The 21,612-nt window shown below is 56.0% G+C and overlaps 1 protein-coding gene across 1 annotated transcript; it reads left to right on the plus strand.

Annotated features, from left to right (window-relative positions):
• Nucleotides 1-1,399: 1,399 nt before the first annotated feature.
• Nucleotides 1,400-4,225, plus strand: LOC128979867 (collagen alpha-1(I) chain-like). Its single transcript, XM_054398285.1, has one exon. It carries the CDS (start codon nt 1,400-1,402, stop codon nt 4,223-4,225), a length of 2,826 nt encoding a protein of 941 aa, XP_054254260.1.
• Nucleotides 4,226-21,612: the final 17,387 nt, after the last annotated feature.

Genomic DNA, 21,612 nt, shown 5'->3' on the forward strand with positions numbered 1-21,612 from the left:
GAGAGGGGTAGGGAGGGGAGGGAGGGCATGGGAGGGAGGGACGGGCGGGCGGGCGGGAGGGAGGCGAGGGAGGGCAGAGGGCGGGAGGGCGGGCCGGGCAGGGAGGGACCCCGGGCAGGCGCAGGCGGCAAGGGAGGGAGGGCGGGGAGGGAGGGGGGAGGGCGGGAGGGCGGGACGGGAGGGAGGGGAGGGAGGGAGGGAGGGAGGGAGGGAGGGCGGGAGGGAGGGACAAGTAGACGGGCAGGGAGGGAGGGAGGGAGGGGAACGGAAGGAAGCGAAGGGAGAGGGAGGGAGGGAGGGAGGGAGGCGAGGGAGGGAGGGAGGGAGGGCGGGAGGGAAGGGAGGGCGGGAGGCGAGGGAAGGAGAGGGAGGGAGGGAGGGGGGAGGGAGGGAGGGAGGGAGGGAAGGAAGGGAGGAGGGAGGGGAGGGAGGGAGGGGAGGGAGGGAGGGAGGGAGGGAGGGAGGGGGAGGGAGGGGAGGGAGGGAGGGAGGGAGGGAGGGAGGGAGGCGGAGGGGGGGGGAGCGGGAGGGGGGAGGGAGGGGAGGGAGGGAGGGAGGCGGAGGGAGGGAAGGAGGGAAGGGGAAGGGAGGGAAGGGCGGGAAGGGGGGGAGGGGGAGGGAGGGGGACGGAGGAGGGAGGGGGAGGGAGGGAGGGGGGAGGGAGGGAGGGGAGGGAGGGAGGGGGGGGGAGGGAGGGAGGGAGGGGAGGGAGGGAGGGGGGGAGGGGGAGGGAGGGGAGGGAGGGAGGGAGGGAGGGGAGGGAGGGGAGGGCGGAGGGAGGGAGGGAGGGAGGGAGCAGGCCGGGAAGGGGAGAGGGGGCGGGGAGGGGAGGGAGGGGGGGGGGAGGGAGGGCGGGAGGGGGGGGGAGGGCGGGAGGGAGGGAGGGAGGGGGGGGGAGGGAGGGAGGGAGGGAGGGGGAGGGGGAGGCGGGGCGGGGAGGGGGCGGGGGGCGGGAGGGCGGGAGGGAGGGGCGGGAGGGAGGGGGGGAGGGAGGGAGGGACGGGAGGGAGGGGGAAGGGGAGGAAGGAAGGAAGGGGAAGGAAGGAGGAAGGAAGGAAGAGAAGGACGGAGGACGGGAGGGCGAGGGGGGCAGGGGAGGGCGGGAGGGAGGGGAGGGGGGAAGGGAGGGGGGCGAAGGGAGGGAGGGAGGGGGGAGGGAGGGAGGGAGGGAGGGAGGGGAGGGAGGGAGGGAGGGAGGGGAGGGAGGGAGGGGGGGAGGGAGGTGAGGGGAGGGGGAAGGGCGGCCTGGAGCCGACCAGGACGCAGGAAGGAAGGTCGCGAGCAAGGCAACGGGCGGGGGCCCGGGAGCGCGACGGGAGGGACAGGGAGGGAGCGAGAGGGAGGTAGGGCCCACGGGCCAGGGAGGGCGGGCGGGCAGGGCAGGGCACGCGTGCAGCGGATGGCAACAGGGAAGGGAGGGCAGTCGCAGGGAAGGACGGCACGGCCTGGAAGGCCACCAAAACCAGGGAGGGAGGGTCAGGCCCCCGGCCGCGAAGGGCGGGGAGGCGTCCGGAGGGCTCCAGCGCGCAGGCGAGCCGGCCCCGAGCGGACCCGAGAGAGCGGCGCGGAGGGAGGGGAAGGGCAGGGGGGCACGGGAGGGCCCGGGGGAGGGACGCGCCGCGGGCAGGCGCACAAGCCGCAGGCGAGGGAAGGGAGGGGCGTGCCCGCGGAGGGCGCCCAGCGGCGACCGGCGCGGCCGGACCGGAAGGCACAGGCTACCCGGCAAGGGCAACCGGCGCAGGGCGGATGGCGCCACCAAGGGCACGGCGAGGGCGGGACGGCCCGACGTCCGCCAGGCGAGGCGCCAGCGGAGGGCAGGGCCAGGCGCCGGGCCAGGGAGGGCGGCAGGCGGGCGGGAAGACCGGAGCGCGCAGCGGAGGCACGCGGGACGCCCGGACCGGGGGACGGGCGGCCACGCCGAAGGGACCCCCCAGGCCCCCCACAGGCACCCCCCCAACGCACGGCCCCGACCCCGGGCAGCGGAGGCGACGGCGCCACGGCGAAGGCGCAGGGACGCAGGCGGGAGGAGGCTAGGCGCAGGGCACGGGGCAGGGGGCCCGAGGGAGCCGAGAACGGCCGCGACGGGCATGGCGCAGGGAGGGACGGGCAGGGAAGCGGCCCACGGCCGAGCGCCAGCGGAGGCACAGGCACGGCCAGGCACACGCGCACCAGGAAGGCCGGACCACGGGCACACGCACCGCGAGACAGAGACACGGGGGGGGCGGGCGCGACGGCAGGGAGGGCAGGGAGCCCGGCGCGGCGCCCCGGCCGGGCGCGGGCGGCACGTAGGCCCACCGCGCCCCCGGCCCGGACGGCACGGGCGGGGACGGCGCACGGCCAAGGACGGCCGCGCCAAGTGCTGGCGGGCGGGAGCGACGGGAGCCGCGAGGGCCCCAAGGGCAGGGCACCCCACGGGAGGCGACGGGCGGCGATGGCAGGAGCGGGTCGCGGGAGGACCGAGGGACGGCGGCCGCCGGAGGCGGACGGCGAAGGGAGCCCGCCCGCCGGGCTGGGCGCGCGAGGGAGCCCGGACCCGGGCAGGGAGGCCCGGGAACCGGAGGGCCCGGAAGCCAGGAAAAGGCAGGCAGGCGCACGGACTGCCCGCACACGCGAACGGCAGGCACGGCATGGGAGGGGGAGGGAGGGAGGGACGGGCGGGCGGGACGGGCGGGAGGGAGCGCGCAGCGGACGCCGGAGGGAGGGAGGGAGGGAGGGAGGGAGGGAGGGAGGGCCAGGGCCCGGGCGCGCGAGGACAGGCCCGGCCGGCAGCCGGCAGGGAGGCGGAAGGGCCAAGGTACGGGCCGGGGAGGGCGGGAGGGAGGCGACCGCGCGCAGGTCCGCGGCCGGGCGGCGAGACGGAGGCGTACGGGCTGGGCAAGGGGGCGGGCGGCGAGGCCGCCGCGGAGGGCGGGGAGGGCACGGGAGGGCGGGCGGGAGGGAGGGCGGGACGGGGGGAGGGACGGCCGGACCACCTGCGAACCAGGCCAGAGGGCGGGAGGTGGAGCCGGACGGGCCCGCGGAGCGGGGCGGCGAGGGCAGGGAGGCGATGGCCAGGCGCCAAGGCGCAGGCCACACAAGCCCCCGACTGACGGGAGCCCCAGGGCAGGCGCACGCGGAGGGAGGGCGGGCAGGGCGGGAGGGCAGGGCGGGCCAGGGCAGGTGCGGGAGGGACGCGCGCGGGCCTGGGCGGCCCGGCAGGCACAGGACGGCCTGGACAGGCACCAGGGAGCGGGAGGGAGGGGAAGCGGAGGGCACGGCGAGGGAGGGCGGCCGAGGCGAAGGGAGGGACGGCAGAGCGCCGACCCGGGCCCCCCCCAGCGCGCCGTCGCGCGACGGGCACGCGCCGCAAGGCGCGCGCGCAGCGCTAGCCGGAGGGCACGGGCGGGACGAGGAGCGGGGACCACGGGAAGCCAAGGGCAGCGCCCCGGGGAGGACGGATCGGCCGGCTCCGGCAAGGACGGCCGCGACGGATCCAGGGACGCTGCGCCCCGCAGCGCCACACGCCGCAGGACGGGCGGGGGCATGGCGGAGGGTACCGGGACGGGGGACCGGGACGCGCCGACGGCGCCGGGCGGGCCGCGGACGGCCGCGGGACGGCGAGGGCCAGGGAGGCCGGAAGCCGAAAGGCAAGCGACCACGGCGCAGGGCCAAGGGAGGACCCCAAGGAACCTGGAAGCCCAGGGAGGGCGGGGCAGGGCCACCGGGCGGGGAAGGGACGCAGCGAGGGCCCCGCGCCCACGCCCGGACGCCGGCAGGGATGCGGAGGGCAGGCGAGGGAGAGGCGGGCAGGGACGGCGGCGGAGGGAGGCGGCCCGGGCAGGGAGGGCAGCGGACGGCGCAGCGGAGCGGCACGGGCGAGGCGCCGGGAGGGCGGGATGCGCCCGCGGAGGAGCCCCCGCCAAGCGCCACAGCAGCAAAGCCGCCACGACCCGCGAACCCGGCCGCGACGGACCGGAACGGATCGCGACCCGGACCGGCCGGGCCGGGAGGGGGCGGGAGCGGCCAGCGCAAAGTCCAGGCCGGGAGAGGGCGGGCAGGGCGGGCGGGCACCGGCCCACGGGCACGGCGACGGGCGCGGCGAGGGCGGGACAGGGCAGGGAGGGCAGCCGGTGGACTGGCGGGAGGGCGGGACGGACGGGCGGGCGGGACGCGGCGGGGACAGGCAGGGACGGGGGACGGGCAGGGAGGGCGGGCGGGCGGGACGGACAAGCAGGACCCCTCCTGAAGGCCCCGTCTAGGACGGGAGCCAGGCGGCGCGACCGAGCGGAGCCCCAGCCGAGCGCCGCGGGAAGGCGAGCGGCGGGCCGGGCGGGAGGGATGGAGGGCCGGGACGGGAGGGCGGGGCCCCGGGCTGGAGGACGAGGCGCAGGGAGGGCGGGAGGGCGGGACGAGAGGGCGGGACACGCGGACCGGCGCCCTGCAAAGGCAGGACGGAATGATAGGCACACGCCGACCGGCCGGGCGGGAAGCGGCGGCACGGGCCGAGGGCGTGGCTGGGACGGCGGGCAGGGCTCGGGGGCCACGGCGCAGGCGAAAGGGAGGCAACCGGGAGGGAGGCGCCTGCGGGCGGGAGGGAGGACCGGCAAGGCCGGAAAGAACACGGCCGGCAGGCACAGCGCAAGGCACAGGGAACGGACCCCGGACGGACGGGCGGGAGCCCCGCGGGCCACAGGGCAGGGAGGCCGACACGCGGCGGGCAGGGCGAGGCGGGCCCGGGCGGGAGGGCGAGGCGCGGGCGGGCTGGCGGCGAGGGAGGGAGCGCGCGGGCCATGCGCGCCGGGACGGGCGGCTGGAACGGAGGGGCCGCCGGCAGTCGGGCGGGCGTGCTTGCAGGGCGCGCACGACCCGGCAGGCCCAGGCGCTCTAGGGAGGGCGGGCGGGCGCGGAGCGGCCCGGGCAGCGGCGGGACAGTGGGGGGCTGTGCCCCGGAGGCCAGGCACCACGGAACGGGCAGGGCCCGGGGGCAGGGCTGGCGCGTCCCGCGGCGCTCTGGCACATTCTTCGCACCCGTTCTGTGCGGTCTGCTGATCGTCACGCGCTTTCTCTTCTCTGTCCGTGTTTCCTGTCTTAGTCATTCCTCCCCCCCTCCCCCCGCCCCTCTTTCTGTGCTCTCGTGTCTCTCTCTCCCTCTCCTTTCTCAGGAGCAGTGAAAGACAATAAGTGTTCACTACCCCTGGCACACACCTTTGGTATCAATGGCCCCCCATGACCTGCTTGATGTATCTTCATCTCCTCCTCTGCGTTTTTTCACCTGCCATGCTGCGTCCGGACAATCTGATTTGCCAGGTTGTGTAGATCCTTCTATTGGAGGTCAGGTTGTTGTATCATCATCCTCTCGCTGTTGCGTATCTCTGCCCCAATCCCTTGGTCCTGTTTGCATTTTCAGTCTTCCGGCCCACACGCTAATCCTCCGGGAGGACTGAGACATAGGGCTGTGCCAACCCACGCTTACTTAGTTTGCATGAACTTATGTAAGTCAGCATCAGCTCCCTAGGACTTCCCAGCGGCTTGCGCTTGACGGTATCTTTGTTTTCTTCGTCTTCTGCTCCTTCGCCTTCCCTTCTCCGCGCCTCCCGGGAGCAGTTCGCTTAACCAGCCCTAGTTTGTCACCATTGGCCTTTCCCTTCTCCCTGCTTTACTTGTTACTTTTCGGGCCACCCTCAGCTCACCTGTCCCCTGTCCGCCCGCTCTACTCTCATGCTGCTCGTTGAGAGTGCTGGTTTTCACCTATAGTCATAGAATTAGTCTCGGGCCGGGCGGACACGGGCACCTTGTATGCCCGCAGCCCCCCCGCCCCAGTTCCAACATCCCCCCTGCCCCCCCCCCCCCGTGGGCCCGAGGGTCCAACTCCCACCAGCCCAGGTGGCTCAAGGCCTCATCCAAGCTGCGCCTTGATATCCACACTCCAGGGAAGTGCGCCATCCATAAAACTCCCCCCCCCCGCGGGCCTTCCCGGGGCCCTGTCTCGCCCCACCCTCACTGCATGTCATATATCACAGGTCTGACTGGCCTCTCGCGTCCAGTCTCCGCCCCCATACCCTCCCCCCCTCCTGCCATACCGCCTATGCCTTTTGTCCCTCATCCTGTCATATCACCCCCTGCCCTAGGTCCCTTGTCCAGGCCCCCCGTCCTCCCCAGCCCCTCTCACCTGGTGGTTCCCTCTGTAGCGCTACTCGCGTAGGCCCCCCACACCGGCTGCTCGAACCGCCGCTCGGTCCCTCGGTGCCGGCTGTCTGCTCCTGGCTCCCCGTGGTGGTACGTCCCCCCTTCTTGAACTGCCCCCGCTAACCTCTCCGCAGCCCTGTCCCTGTAGGTGAGGGTTCTCGCCCCCCTCCCTGATCACCCTTCATGGCCTCCCCTGGACTCTCTCCACCACTTCCATGCCTTTCTCATGTTGGAGGCCCCAGAGCTGGAGGCAGTGCTGCAGGTGGGGTCTGAGCTGAGCAGAGCAAAGGGGCAGAATCCCCTCCCTGTGCTGCTGCTCTCCCTGCTCTGGATGCAGCTCAGCACTCAGCTGGCTCTGGGCTGCCAGGGACCATTGTCACCAACTGACACCTCCAAGTCCTTCTCCTGCAGGCTGCTCTTGAGGCACTCCTCACCCAGCCTATTAAAAAATGTACTCCAGAGCTGAAAAGAAATACATGACTGGAACTTCTATTGTAGTAGACATCTCTATTCTGTAGGAAAATACCCTGTAAGTACTGCTCACTTGCTGATTCTTTGTTGGAGGGACACACTTGCCCTGCAAGCACAAGGCATGGAAGTGAGGTGCTGATGTGCAGTGCAGATAGTATCTGATTTTTGTCCAGTTTACTTCAGAATCTCAGCTGTCACAGAAGTTGCAGTCAGTGTGATTTTTCTATACAGGGACAGGTTTGCATGGATAAAGTAAGTGCAATGTCCTTCCTTTTCTCAGTGGGCCCAAATGACTCCCATGAAGTGGTTTGATGTTGCTTGTCCAAAGCCTTGCGAAGTAAAGGCAGCTTTTGTTCACTAGTAGGAGCATTTTACTCATGGCAGATAAACCATGACCATTGCTGTCTGAACAAGAATATTGTCCCCTACCAAAGCTGTGAGATGGGCAGGCCAGGACACACAGGGAATATACCATCTCCCCCAACACCAAGCTTGTGACACTTCTCTCATCAACTACACCTTCTCAGGAAGACCTACAGGAAAGTTTGTAGGCAAGTGAGGAAATCACCTGCTAGGAGTGAAATAGGTACATGCTGGTGGCAGCTGGAGTGTCAAATCTAGAATTGTTTTGGTTGGAAAAGGCCTTTAAGATCATGAAGTCCAATCATGAACCAAGCACTACCAGCTCACCACTAAACCATTTCCCTCAGCACTACAATTCCATGGCTTTGAAACTGCTCTAGGGATTAAATCCTCAATGCAGGAAGGATGTGGACCTAATGGAGCAAGTCCAGAGGGTTGGAGCACCTCTGCTATGAAGACAGGCTGAGGGAGCTGGGAGTGTTCAGCATGGAGAAGAGAAGGCTCCAGGGAGACCTAAAAATGACCTCCAATACCTGAAGAGAGCTACAAGAAGGATGGAGAGAGACTGTTTGCAAAGGCCTGCAGGGATAGGACAAGAGGCAATGGTTTGGAATGAGAAAAGAGCAGATTTAGGTTGGATGTGAGGAACAAGTTCTGCACCATGAGGGTGGTGGAACAGGTTGCCCAGGGAGTTGAGGCACCATCCCTGGAGATATTCAAGGTCAGGCTGGACAAGGCTCTGAGCAACCTGATCTAGTGGAGGATGTCCCTGCTGAGTGCAGGGGAGTTGGACTGGATGAGCTTTGGAGGTCCCTTCCAACCCAAACTATTCTATGATTCTGGGGCAACTCCACCATTGCCCTAGACAGCCTGGGCCAGGCCTTGACAACCTTCTTGAGGAAGAAATTGTTCCTCATGTCCAACCTAAACCTCCCCTGGGGCATCTTGGGCCTGTTGCTCTTGTCCTGTCACTTGTTACTAGGGAGAAGAGACCAACCCCCACCTGGCGCCAAGCTTCTTTCAGGTTGTTGTGGAGAGTGAGAAGGTCTCCCCTCATCCTCCTTTTCCCTTTCCTTTTTAAATGTCAATAAAAGATAATTATTTCACTTGTCTGTGACACTGAGATTGAATTCCCTGCAACAGTTTGTCTTGAACACCATCTTGTGATATTCTGCATTGGATTGTTGTCAGCATTTTCCATAAGGCACTCTTTGCTTTTAAGACACTGTATAAATCTTCTGCCTTCAAAGACTGAGCACACCACGATGTTTAGGGTGTGTAAAATGTCACAACTAAGGTCAGCTGAGCCTGTATTAGTGCCGGTTATGACCTCCTTGGCATGAGCCAGGGCCAGGTGGGTGGTTCTGCCCTGCTTGCAGAGCATTTATCTGCAGCACTCTGTTGATGCCACTCAGAAATATCCTCTGATACCATCTTTAGTTACACAAGCGTGGAGCAGCCAGAGCTAGATGCAGCTGCAGTGTGGATGAGGAGGGACAACTCTGCCATATGGGACACAGCTAATGACAGGGCTAATGTTTCCTTTGGTGAGGCTGCCTGCTAGCGTTTTCTGTAGGTGTGAAGGAGGCAGAGTGTTTGTGTGCCATCTGGGGCAGCTCCACATGGTACCGTGAGATGCAATGGAATGAGGAGAGCCTGAGAGAGCTGGGGATGCTCAGCCTGGAGAAGAGAATCACAGAATCACACAGAATCACACAGAATCACAGAATCAACCAGGTTGGAAGGGACCTCCAAGCTCATCAAGTCCAATTGATCACCCAACCCTACTAACCAACCAGACCATGGCACTCAGTGCCTCATCCAGTCTCTTCTTAAACACCCCCAGGGATGTTGACCCCACCACCTCCCTGGGCAGCCCATCCCAAGGGCAATCTCTCTTTCTGGGAAGAACTTCTTTCTAAGATCAGCCTAAACTTCCCCCGGCACAGCTTGAGACTCTGACCTCTTGTTCTGTCACTGGTTCCCTGGGAGAAGAGCCCAACCCCCACCTGGCTACAACCTCCCTTCAGGTAGTTGTAGAGAGCAAGACAGCTCAGGAGGACCTATGAGCGACAAGGATGATGAAGGGACTGGAACATCCCTCCTACGAAGAGAGACTGAGAGACCTGAGGCTGTTTAAGTCTGCAGAAGGCCAAGAGGGGATCTTATTAACATCTATAAATATCTGAGGGGTGGGTGTCAGGCTGAAGGTGCCAGGCTCTTTTCAGTGGTGCCCAGTGACAGGACAAGGAGGATAAATCTTCTGAAGAGCGACTGAAGGAGCTGTGGCTGTTTAGTCTGGAAAAGAGGAGGCTGAGTGCAGACCTCATTGCTGTCTACAACTACCTGAAAGGATGCTGTAGGGAGATTGGTGCTGGTCTCTTCTCACAGGGAATTAGTGATAGAACAAGAGGGAATGGCCTCAAGCTACAACTGGGTAGGTTCAGACTGGACAGTAGGAGGAACTTTTTCCTATCAAGAGTGGTCAGGGATTGGAATGTGGTGCCCAGAGAAGTGGTGGAGTCCTCAAGCCTGGATGTGTTTCAAGGTGGTTTGGATGTGGTGCTTGAGGATATGGTTTCAGGGTGACCCTTGGAGAGTAAGGTCAATGGTTGGACTTGGTGATCCTGAGAGTCTTTTCCAACCTGAATGTTTCTGTGATTCTGTGAACAAGGGGTACAAGTTTGAACACAGGAAGTTCCACTTCAATATGAGGAGAAAACCTCTTTCCTGTGGGGGTGCTGGAGCCCTGGAGCAGGCTGCCCACAAAGGCTGTGGAGTCTCCTTCTCTGGAGACTTTCAAAACCCACCTGGATGTGTTTCTATGTGGTCTACTCTAGGTGATCCTGCTTTGGCAGAGGGGTTGGGCTCGATGATCTTTAGAGGTCCCTTCCAACTCCTAACATTCAGTGATTCTATGATCTGTAGTTAAGGACATCTAATGGAGGATGTTTTTTTCTCAGTGGTGCCCACTGCTAGAATCAGAGGCCAGGGGCACAACAAGAATCCAGAAAATCCTGTCTAGATGTAATCTTTAAACTCTTTTTACTCCAGGGGTTGTCAAACACTGGACCAGGCTGTCCAAGGAAGTAGTAGAACCATAGAATCATAGAATTGTTTCAACTGGAAACAACCAAGTGATGGTTGAGTCCAACCATCGACCTCACACCACCATGACCACTAAACCATGTCCCCAGGTGCCATGGCCACATGCTTCTTGACCACCTCTAAGGATGGGGACTCCACCACCTCCCTGGGCAACCTGTTCCAATGGCTTACCTCTGTCCTTGGAGATATGCCAACAGGACATGGCCCAGAGCAACCTGCTCCAGGTGGACTTGATGAGTGCTATGCTTAGGTTCCTACTATACCCAAGGATGGGGCATACCTGGTTTTCATGGGAGACTGAGAATCAGAGAATCAGAGAATCAATCAGGTTGGAAGAGACCTCCAAGCTCATCCAGTCCAATCTATCACCCAGCCCTATCCAACCAACCAGACCATGGCACTAAGTGCCTCATCCAGGCTTCTCTTGAACATCTCCAGGGATGGTGACTCCACCACCTCCCTGGGCAGCACATCCCAATGGCAAATCTCTCTCTCTGTGAAGAACTTCCTCTTAACATCCAGCCTAGACCTCCCCTGGCACAGCTTGAGACTGTGTCCTCTTGTTCTGGTGCTGGGTGCCTGGGAGAAGAGCCCAACCCCCACCTGGCTACAACCTCCCTTCAGGTAGTTGTAGACAGCAATGAGGTCTGCCCTGAGCCTCCTCTTCTCCAGGCTGAACACCCCCAGCTCCCTCAGCCTCTCCTCACAGGGCTGTGCTCCAGACCCCTCCCCAGCTTTGTTGCCCTTCTCAGGACACCTTCCAGCATCTCAACATCTCTCTTGAACTGAGGAGCCCAGAACTGGACACAGCACTCAAGGTGTGGCCTGACCAGTGCTGAGCACAGGGCAGGATGAGTTCCCTGCTCCTGCTGGCCACACTCTTGCTGATGCAGGCCAGGATGCCATTGGCTCTCTTGGCCACCTGGGCACACTGCTGGCTCCTGTTCAGCTGCTGTCACCCAGCACCCCCAGGTCCCTTTCTGCCTGGCTACTCTCCAGCCACTATGTCCCCAGCCTGTAACACTGCCTGGGCTTGTTGTGGCCAACGTGGTTGAGGGAGCCATGCAGGAGTATTTTGTTCATGGTATGAACATCAAAGGCCATAAGGTTTTTCAGCAGTCTTCCAGTACCTGAAGGAGGCTTACAGGAAAGCCAGGATGGGAATTTTGGCAAGGGCTGGGAGTCTCAGGATGAGGGGCAATGGCTCTGAGCTGGAAGAGGGGAGATTGAGACTGGAGATGAGGAAGAAATTCTTGACAGTGAGGGTGGGAAGAGATTGGAACAGGTTGCCCACGGAGATTGTGGATGCCCTTTACCTGGAGGTGTTCAAGGCCAGCTTGGATGAAGTCTTGAGCAAGCTGTGCTGGTGGGAGGTGTCCCTGCCCATGGCAGGGGGTTTGAACTTGGTGATCTTTAAGGTTCTTTGCAACCTGAACTGTTCTATGAATTATTTGCTAAAATTTCAGTCAAACCCATTGGGACCCATAGAAGTAACCTTCCTGATCCCCCCACATCTTCCGCTGATCTTGTACTTTTTTTTTTAATTATTATTATTTATTTTCTGCAAGTTATGAACTGAGTGGAACTCTTCTAAAAGAAAGGGAAAAAATTAAGAAAACTTAATAAAATTTATTTCCCAGTTTAATGCATGCAGTAAAATAGGAGATCATATTACTCCTGTAATAATCTGTGTTTCCAAACCAGTCATCTTTCTGTGCTCTCCTAGTAGCCCCTTCTCAACAATCAGAGGAAGTTCCTTGTTGACACAATATGAATAGTTTATATTCCTAAACCACAAAGCTGTCAAATTATCCAATCTAATTTCTGAACAGATATATCTTGTGTTTGTATTTACAGAGCACACATGTGCCACAGTAACCACATTTGAAAGCTTAATCCTTTAAAGTATTTACTTTGGGTCTTCAGCATCCATTATGGAAAGCCTTTGTAAATTGAAATTAGAAAAAAAAAAAAGAGGAAGGGTGAAGAGAGGGAACAAGTAGTGCATGATCTGAAGGGCAGGGTAATTTTAGGAGATGCATTTTTGGTTCCTTAGTTCTACCATGCAGTCATGTGGAGGCAAAACTTTACATTTACTGAGCTGATCTGAGTGATCAGAGAATAGTTCTGAATTTGGACCCCTTCTTTTTCTTGAAAAGAAAAAAAATACATTAATGCTCAAAATAATCACATTAATTTCATATGATTATTGCAAATAGTTTAAAATTACTTTAAAAATTTTAAATTCTTTGGATATTCACCAGCAAGGACCTGTCTTGGATATGTCACTGACCCAACTCTTCCCTAAGAGTCCACCTGTTGGCTGGTCTCAAGTGGTGTTCCCCAGGGCTCTGTGCCGGGGCCAGTTCTCTGTAGTGTCTTTATCAATGGTCTGGATGTGGGGATTGGGGCATCCTCAGTACATTTGCAGACCACACCAACTTAGGCAAGAGTGATGGACTGTAGGAAGGCTTTACAGAGGCACCTGGACAGGCTGGATTGATGGATCAAGGCCAAAGGAAAGAGGTTCAACAAGGCTAAGAGCTGGCTCCTATACTTAGGTCACAACAACCCCCCATGAATGCTGGAAACTACTCAGTGGGGAAAGAACCTGGGGGTGCTGGTTGGCATCAGCTAAAAATGAGGCAGCAGTGCCCAGGTGGCCAAGAAGGGCACCAGCAGCCTGGCCTGGATCAGCAATGGTGTGGACAGCATGACCAGGGCAGGGATTCTCCTCCTGCTGCTCAGCACTGGTGAGGCCACATTGAGTCCTGGGATCAGTTCTGGGCCCCTCCCTCCAAGAAGGACCTTGAGGTCCTGCAGCAGGTCCAGAGACGGGCAACAAAGGTGGGGGATGGTCTGGGGAGGAGCAGCTGAGGGAGCTGGTGGGGTGTTTAGTGTGGAGAAGATGAGGCTGAGGGGAGTCCTCATTGCTCTCTACAGCTCCCTGAGAGGGAGTGAGGTTGGAAAAGATCTCTAAGATCATCAAGTCCAACCTTCTATCCATCACCACCATGACCGCTAGACTATGTCCCCCAGTGCCACAGCTACTCATATTTTGAACACCTGCAAGGATGACTCTACCACCTCCCTGGGCAATATCTCAATGCTTGAAACTCCTGATTTCATTTCACTCCAGTCATGTTCATCTATTGACAGCTCACCACTCTCAGAACAGTATAATTAGTCTTCTGTTAATTGTTAAGTGCAGTCTCTTTTTTTCTGTCACTCTGTACTGTTATCATTAATTAAACAGAAGTGCCATGTGTATCCACCTCCTGGGCTGATCCCAGCAGTGTGGGCAGCAGGGGCAGCAAGGGGATTCTGCCTCTCAGCTGTGCTCTGCTGAGACTCCCCCTGCAGTGCTGGGGCAGCTTTGGAGTGCTCAGAACAGAACCTGGTGGAGCAGGGCCAGAGGAGGACACAGCAATGCTGGCAGGGCTGGAAGCAAATCCTGCCTGACAAACCTGGTGGCCTTCTATGACAAGGTCACAACATTAATAGATGAGGGGAGAGCAACTGATGGCATTGACCTGGACCTGAGCAAAGCCTTCCACACTGTCCCATACCACAGCCTGGTATCCAAACTGGTGACACATGGGTTTGATGAGTGGACCACCAGATGGATAAAGAACTGACTTGATGGCCACACCCAAAGAGTGGCTGTCAATGGCTCCATGTCCCAGTGGAGTCCGGGACAAGTGGAGTCCCTCAGGGATCAGTCCTGGGACCAGTCTTGTTCAACATCTTTGTTGGTGCCATGGACAGAGGCATTGAGTGCACCCTCAGCAAGTTTGCTGATGACACCAAGCTGTGTGGTGCAGCAGACAGGCTGGAGGGAAGGGATCCATCCAGAGGGACCTGGACAGGCTGGAGGGAAGGGATCCATGCAGAGGCACCTGGACAGGCTGGAGAGCTGGGCACAAGCCAACCTCAGGAGGTTCAACAAGACCAAGGGCAAGGTCCTGTAGCTGGGTGAAGGCAATGCCAAGCACAAATCCAGGCTGGGCAGGGACTGGCTGGAGAGCAGCCCTGAGGAGAGGGACTTGGGGGTGCTGGGGGAGGAGAAGCTCACCAGGAGCTGTCAATGTGCACTTGCAGCCCAGAAAGCCAAGCAGAGCCTGGGCTGCATCAGGAGAAGTGTGGCCAGCAGGTCAAGGGAGGTGATTCTCCCTCTCTGCTCAGCTCTGGAGAGACCCCACCTGGAGTACTGCATCCAGTTCTGGAGCCTCTGTTACAAGAGGGATCTGGAAGTGCTGGAAGGTGTCCAGAGAAGGGCCACCAGGATGAGCAGAGGGCTGGAGCTGCTCTGCTATGAGGACAGACTGAGAGAGTTGGGGCTGTTCAGTCTGGAGAAGAGAAGGCTCTGAGGTGACCTTCTTGTGGCCTTCCAGGATCTGAAGGGGGCTCCAAGAAAGCTGGGGAGGGACTTTTTAGGCTCTCAGGGAGTGACAGGACTGGGGGGAATGTAACAAAGCTGGATGTGGGGAGATTCAGGCTGGACATGAGGAAGAAGTTCTTCCCCATGAGAGTGGTGAGAGCCTGGAATGGGTTGTGCAGGGAGGTGGTTGAGGCTCCATCCCTGGAGGTGTTTGCAGCCAGGCTGGATGAGGCTCTGGCCAGCCTGCTGTAGTGTGAGGTGTCCCTGCCCATGGCAGGGGGGTTGGAACTGGATGAGCCTTGAGGTCCCTTCCAACCCTGACTGATTCTATGAATCCCTCTGCTGTGAGGTCAGGCTGGGAGAGTTGGGGTTCAGCCTGGAGAAGAGAAGGCTCCAGGGACACATTCTGGTGGCCTTTCACTGCAGAAAGGGAATGATGAGAAAGCTGGGGACAGACTTTTGAGCAGGGCCTGTTGTGACAGGACGAGGAGGGGATGGTTTGAAATTGAAAGAGGGAGATTCAGAGTGGAGAGAAAGGAGAAATGCTCAACACAGTGAGGATGCTGAGAGACTGTCCCAGGGTGCCAAGAGAAGTGGGAGATGATTCTGTGATTTCCTGATGCTGTACTTGCATACACATAGAGTTGTAGTTCTCACTCTTCATGGTAGCCCTTATCAAACATTTATAAAAAGATATTTTATATATATATCTAGGAGGGGTTTTTTTGTTTGTTTTGGTTGGTTGGTTTTTGACTCACTAACTATGACATCAATCTCAATCCAGCCTCTTCCAGGGTGGATTTAGACTGGAGATGAGGAAGAAAATTCTTTCCAGAGAGGATGGGGGAGACACTGGCACAGGTTGCCCAGGGAGGCTGTGGATGTCTCCTCCCTGGAGGTCTCCAAGGCCAGGTTGGAGGAGGCCTTGAGCAACCTGGGCTGGTGGGAGGGGTCCCTGTGTTGTAATGTGGTGGGTTGAAATTCCCCCTCCCACATTAAACTTGACCAGACCAGCTCAGTTTGGAAGCAAATGAGGCTGTATTTTACAAGTGACACTACAACCTACCATGGAACGCAATGAATATATACAAACCAGGCAGTATTTACAACATTTACAGCTATTTACAATTAACAGAAACAGCACAAAACCCTTCCTGGCCAAAGCCAGGAAAGCTGGCTCCCTGCCTCCCCCACCCTGTCCAAAAGAAAGTGAGAGAGAGGGAAGCTGAGATTATTGTCAGAACTTGCCAAGGTCAGCTCACAGGTTTGTTACCTTGCCCAGCAAAGGAAGCAAGAAGAGAAGAAAACACCCAGCCAGACTGCTGCAGCAGAACACACCAGACTGAACTTTGTTTTGAGAACAAAATCTTAAGGGCTGCTATCCCTCCAAGGGAATCATTTAGAATGATCATTATTTTCCTTTTTTTACACCCAGTAGTGGTTTATTTACACTCTTACTACTTTCTGCTCAAGATCTGTGTAAAATTTTAAAGGCATAGCCCTAAAACCAGTACACCCTGCCCATGGCAGGGGTTTAGAACTGGATGATCTTTAAGGTCCCTTCCAAATCAAACCCAAACCATGCTGTGAATCTATGAATCAACATTTTTGTGATGTAAATGTTGTTGGACCTAAGGAGCAGCATACAAGTTGTGTGTAAAAGAAAAAAATCTTAGCAAATTGAAAACATAACTAAGAAGACATCCTGCTGCCACAGGAGCCTAACAAATGAGCTATCTTCAGACTAAGATATGGTGACAGCTTCAACAAAGCTGCCTCAGTAGGAGCCAAATCCTCTCAAGTGTCCATTTATTAAAGCTGTGCAGTTAAGAAAGAACTGTAAAAAAAAAAAAAAAAGCAGTGAAAATAGGAATTTAAGTAATTTATTTCTTTTCTTTTTAAGGAACCAACCAAAATATTGAAGATATATTTTGTTTCCAATTTTCTACTGTGTTAGAATTATGAACACACACACACAAGGAAAAAAAAAGAAAAAAAAGTGAAAATAAATAAAGGCCTAAGAGAAAGCTTCATCCAATATGCTGCCAGTGTTTGCTACTCATGGCTTGGTGCCTGAGAGGCTTGCTTCACCCTGTCACAAAGATGTGGGACAGAAAACAGCAGTTATCAGGGAGGATGAGTAAATACCACCACTCCTTACTTTGTGCAGCAGGAAACCTGCTAAAATTTTGTGCTGTGTGCCTTCCACTGCCCTTGACAACATCTTTGCTGCAGCTGTGTTCTTGCCCTGGAGAAAGGGCCCTTTCATCATTTTTATTCCAACACTTGTGAAGTTTCTATTTCAGTTCTAAAACCTCTTAAATATCCTTCTAATGTCTTAACTTCATAGCTGGGACAGGTTAACCTGTGAGTCAGAGCTCTGTTCTCTGCTCTTCTCATGACATACTTTCAAAATGTTTCCCTTCTACTGATTTCTTCAGTTCCTCAAAATATTTCTCTCCTTTTGGTTTCCTCCTTGGAAGCAGGAGCATAACTCTGTTGGTCTTTTATAGCTGTGTCTTCCTTTCATATTTCACCACCACCTTGTTCCCATTCTTGTGGAATACAGAAGATTAAAGACATAAATAGTGCTTCTCATGGCATCTTACTCTGTATCCTCTAGGAAACAAATTAATTTTACTGATGGTGAATTCGCTTTATTTATATGTAAGAGAGAGGTATTTGGCAAAACCACCTTGAAATTTCCAGCTTCGCTTTCTTTCTGAACAGGATTGAAGCCAGCAGGAGTAGGGCAGTGATTGTCACTCTGTACTAGGCACTGGTGAGGCCACACTTGAGTCCTGTGTTCAGTTTTGGGGCCCTTGCTCCAAGAAGGACATTAAGAGGCTGGAGTAGAAGGACAACAAAGCTGGGGAAGGGTCTGGAAAACAGGGCTGGGGAGGAGCAGCTGAGGGAGCTGGGGGTGTTTAGTGTGGAGAAGAGGAGGCTGAGGGAGACCTCATTGCTCTCTACAGCTCCCTAAAGGAGTTTGGAGCCAGATGGGGGTTGGGCTCTTCTCCCAGGTAACAAACAACTGGACAAGAGGAAACTACCTCAAGTTGCACCAGAGAAGGTTTAGGTTGGACATGAGGAAAAATTTCTTCCCCAAAAAGGCTGTCAAGGCTTGGCCCAGGCTGCCCAAGGAAGTGGTGGAGTCCCCATCCCTGGAGGAGTTTCAAAGCTGTGTAGATGTGGTGCTGAGGGACCTGGTTTAGTGGTGGACATGGCAGTGCTGGGCTACCAGTTGGACTCGATCTTAAACATCCCTTCCAACCAAAATAGTTCTACATTTTTATGATTCTGAGTTTAAAAGGCCATGAGAAGCATTTTCACATGAAAAAATATTCTTTAAACAGAAAGTGACCCCAGAAACAGCTGAACTGGGGGGGGGACTCAAAGCGAGTCCAGGACTAACTGAAATGGGGGAGGCTCAGAGGGACCAATTGGACCAGAGGAGCTCAAAGGGACCTCAGGACCAACTGAATGTGGGGGGCTCAAAGGGATCAGCTGAACTGGGAGAGCTCAGAGGGACCTCAGGATCAGCTGAGCTGAGGGGCATTAAAGGGACCCCAGGCTCAACCGAACAAAGTGGGGCTCAAAGGGACCAACTGAACCATGGGGAACTCAAAGGAACCCCAGGACCAGCTGAGCTGGGGGGCATCAAAAGGACCCCAGGACCAACTGAAACGGGGGAGATTCAGAGGGATCAGCTGAACTGGGGGGCTCAAAAGGACCTCAGGACCAGCTGAACTGGGGGACATCAAAAGGATCCCTGGACCAACTGAAATGGGGAAGATTCAGAGGGACCAACTGAACTGGGGGACATTACAGGGACCCCAGGGCCAGCTGAACCATGGGGGCTCCACAGCTGCATGCACACAATGTAAGAGTGTTTGCCACAGCTGGCAGCACATGTTAGAGCTAAGTCCCCCTGCAGAAAATCTGCACCTATTAAACAACGGGATGAATTTCATCTCAGTTTCACACAAAATTGCATCAATTCGTCGTTTATGCACAAGCTGCCTCTTTCTTTTGCCTCCTCCAGCTTGTAGAGTGATCTATAAACAAACCCATTTAGACCAAAGTTTGAAAATTACAGCAAAAACAGTTTGTTGAAGAAATTGAAGGCAAATATGTAGAAAAATATTGACATAACTGAGATTTCATACCTGTAACAGGGAACCTAAGTTAAATTTAAGCATTTGTGTGTGTGTGTGTGTTCTTCCCCCCCTTGCCTTCTTACATAATACTTCGTTAAACAAAAAAATTAAATACTTTCTCTACTTGTGCTCACTGTTTTTATCAAAATTCCTCTTGAAAACAGTGTGCCTTGTAAAGCTTTCCAGTGGTAAATGACCACATTAAAAATAGATAAGCTGAAGTGCTTGCAGTGCTTGAAGTCTGAATATTTACCTTGTGTTAGGAAGTTTGAGTGGCCTGAGCCAGACTAGATGTGAATTATGACATCTTTTCAGCTCAGTACCTAATACAGTTATAGGGTTTGATACATAGGGACTATGAAGGGTAGGTATTATTCAATATCAAAATGCAGATTTCTAGTTATTTAATGAAGAGCTGTGCAGTTAATACTTCATCATTTGACAACACAAGAATCACAGAAATGTTTTTTGGGGGGGATATGGATAGGAGGTTGACCACGGTCAAGCAATGTGCTCTTGAGTCCAAGAAGGCCAAAGCTATTCTGGGGTGGATTAGAAGGGGTGGGTGTCAGGATGAAGGATCCATGCTCTTTTCAGTGGTGCCCGGGGACAGGACAATGAACAATGGGTGCAAGCTGGAACCCAGGAGGTTCCACCTCAACACGAGGAGACACTTCCTCAGGGTGAGAGCCCTGAAGCAGGCTGCTCGGAGAGGTTCTGCAGTCTCCTTCTCTGGAGACTTTCAGAACCCTCCTTGATGCATTCTTGTGTGACCTACCCTGGCTGATCCTACTTTGGCAGAGGGGTGGGGAGGGGTGGCCTCTGAAGGTCCCTTCCAACCCCTATGACTCTTTCTTATTGTCTGATTTTCCCCAGACTTTAGGCATAAGGGTGGAAAAAACATCTGACATAGATGAGAGACCAGGCATTCATCAAGCTCCTTTCATAGACCTTGAATTCATGGATAGTGTTAAGGAAAGGCATAGAAGACATTTCTGTCCTCCTTGGACCTGACTAAATGCTTTAAAAATAGACCCCTTTTTGGTTAAATGGTAATGTGATGTGTTAGCAGCAAGGTGGTACAAAGTGAACTCTGAAGAATGTCCAAACTGGATATCACTGAAGATTTTTACCAACCCTGTGGTGTAAGCCCCAGTGAAATGTGCTGACAAATATGAACTCATTGTCTTTAAAAGGAATCTGCTGATTTATTGTCCAGCTTCCATTAGCCAAGACTGACAGATTTCTGTGGGATACCTCCACATGAGTTTTGAGTGAGCTCCATGTGCAACATTTTCAGTTGCCATCGTTCTGAGCAAACAGCTCCTCTGCCTAAAAAAAAAAAAAATAGCCCACACAACAAATCAAATTAATTAGAATTAATCAATTCCACTGGTAAAGTGGTGTTTTGGAATGACTCTGAGGACCATAAATTCAAATTAGGGCTTGCATGTCTTCTTCCTAGGTCTGACAAAGCTCCTTAGAGCATTAGAAGGAAAAAAGGGAAAGCAGTCACCCAGTTAAGCAGCATTCACCTGGGATGCTTGAAAAGCAACCTTGCTGAGGGCTCATCTCACCAGACTTTATGCACATATCATAAACCAGAGGCTGGAGCAGACATAACATAATGCTAATAATCAGATAAAGTTAAGTCATATAGGAGTAGAGTAATAGGAGGTTAATCATTGCAAAACTATGAATCAGAACTATATCAGAACTATGAATCATTGATTCATGGAATGGTTTGGGATGGAAGGGACCTTAAAGGTCATCTAGTTCCAACCCCCTGCCATGGGCAGGGACACCTCCCACCAGCACAGCTTGCTCAAGGCTTCATCCAACCTGGCCTTGAACACCTCCAGGAAGGAGGTGTCCACAACCTCCCTGGGCAGCCTGTTCCAGTCTCTCCCCACCCTCACTCTCAAGGATTTCTTCCTAATCTCCAGTCTCAGTCTCCCCTCTCCGACCTCAAAGCCATTCTCTGTCATCCTGGCACTCCCAGCCCTTGTCCCAAGTCCCTCCCCAGAGCCCTTTCAGATACTGGAAGGCTTCTCTAAGGTCTCCCTGGGGCCTTCTCTTCTGCAGGCTGCACAGCCCCAACTCTCCCAGCCTGTCCTACAGGGGAGGTTCTGCAGCCTCTGCTCCTCTTGGTGGCCTCCTCTGGCCCCTCTCCAGCAGCTCCAGGTCCTTCCTGTGCTGGGGCCCAGAGCTGGAGGCAGTGCTGCAGGTGGGCTCTGAGCACAGCAGAGCAGAGGGCAGAATCCCCTCCCTGTGCTGCTCTCTCCCTGCTCTGGATGCAGCTCAGCACTCAGCTGGCTCTGGGCTGCCAGGGACCATTGCTGGCTCCTGGGGAGTTTGTCACCAACTGGCACCCCTAAGCCCTTTTTCTGCAGGCTGCTCTCAGCCACTCCTCACCCAGCCTGGATTTGTACCTGGGACTCAGGTGCAGGACTTTGCAGTTGGCCTTGTTGAACTTCATGAGGCTGGATCATGGACAGGCAGTGTTTGTAATTTCATTCATACTGTGCTTTCCTGGTTCTGATGCTTTCTGACTGCAGGCAGCAATGTGAGCTGTCAGATTCATGTAAAGGTGTGATGGATATATGTTAATTCATACATCTTCATTGAATATATTTTTCCTAACTGTATTTTAATGATCAGATAGTACTACAGAGCACTTGTTCTTCCTCTGGTTCTAGTAAATGTTAAGATCATAGAATCATAGAGTCACTAAGGATGGGAAAGACCTCTGAGATCATCTATCCTAACCTCCTACCCAACACCTCTGTGACCACTAGACCATGTCCCGAAGTGCTACAGCTACTCATTTTCTGGGCACCTCCAGGAATGATGACTCCACCACCACCCTCGGCAGCCTGTTCCTATGGCCCGCCACTCTTTCAGTAAAGAAATCCTTTCTCATATCTAACCTCTAACACAACAGTTAAAAGAAGTTCACACCAT

Source organism: Indicator indicator, chromosome Z, assembly GCF_027791375.1.
Source record: "Indicator indicator isolate 239-I01 chromosome Z, UM_Iind_1.1, whole genome shotgun sequence".
Classification (NCBI taxonomy): Eukaryota; Metazoa; Chordata; class Aves; order Piciformes; family Indicatoridae; genus Indicator; species Indicator indicator.

Bases quoted from the DNA above. Each gene is read 5' to 3' on its own strand.
- LOC128979867 (XM_054398285.1), top strand. From the start codon at position 1,400: ATGGCAACAGGGAAGGGAGGGCAGTCGCAGGGAAGGACGGCACGGCCT.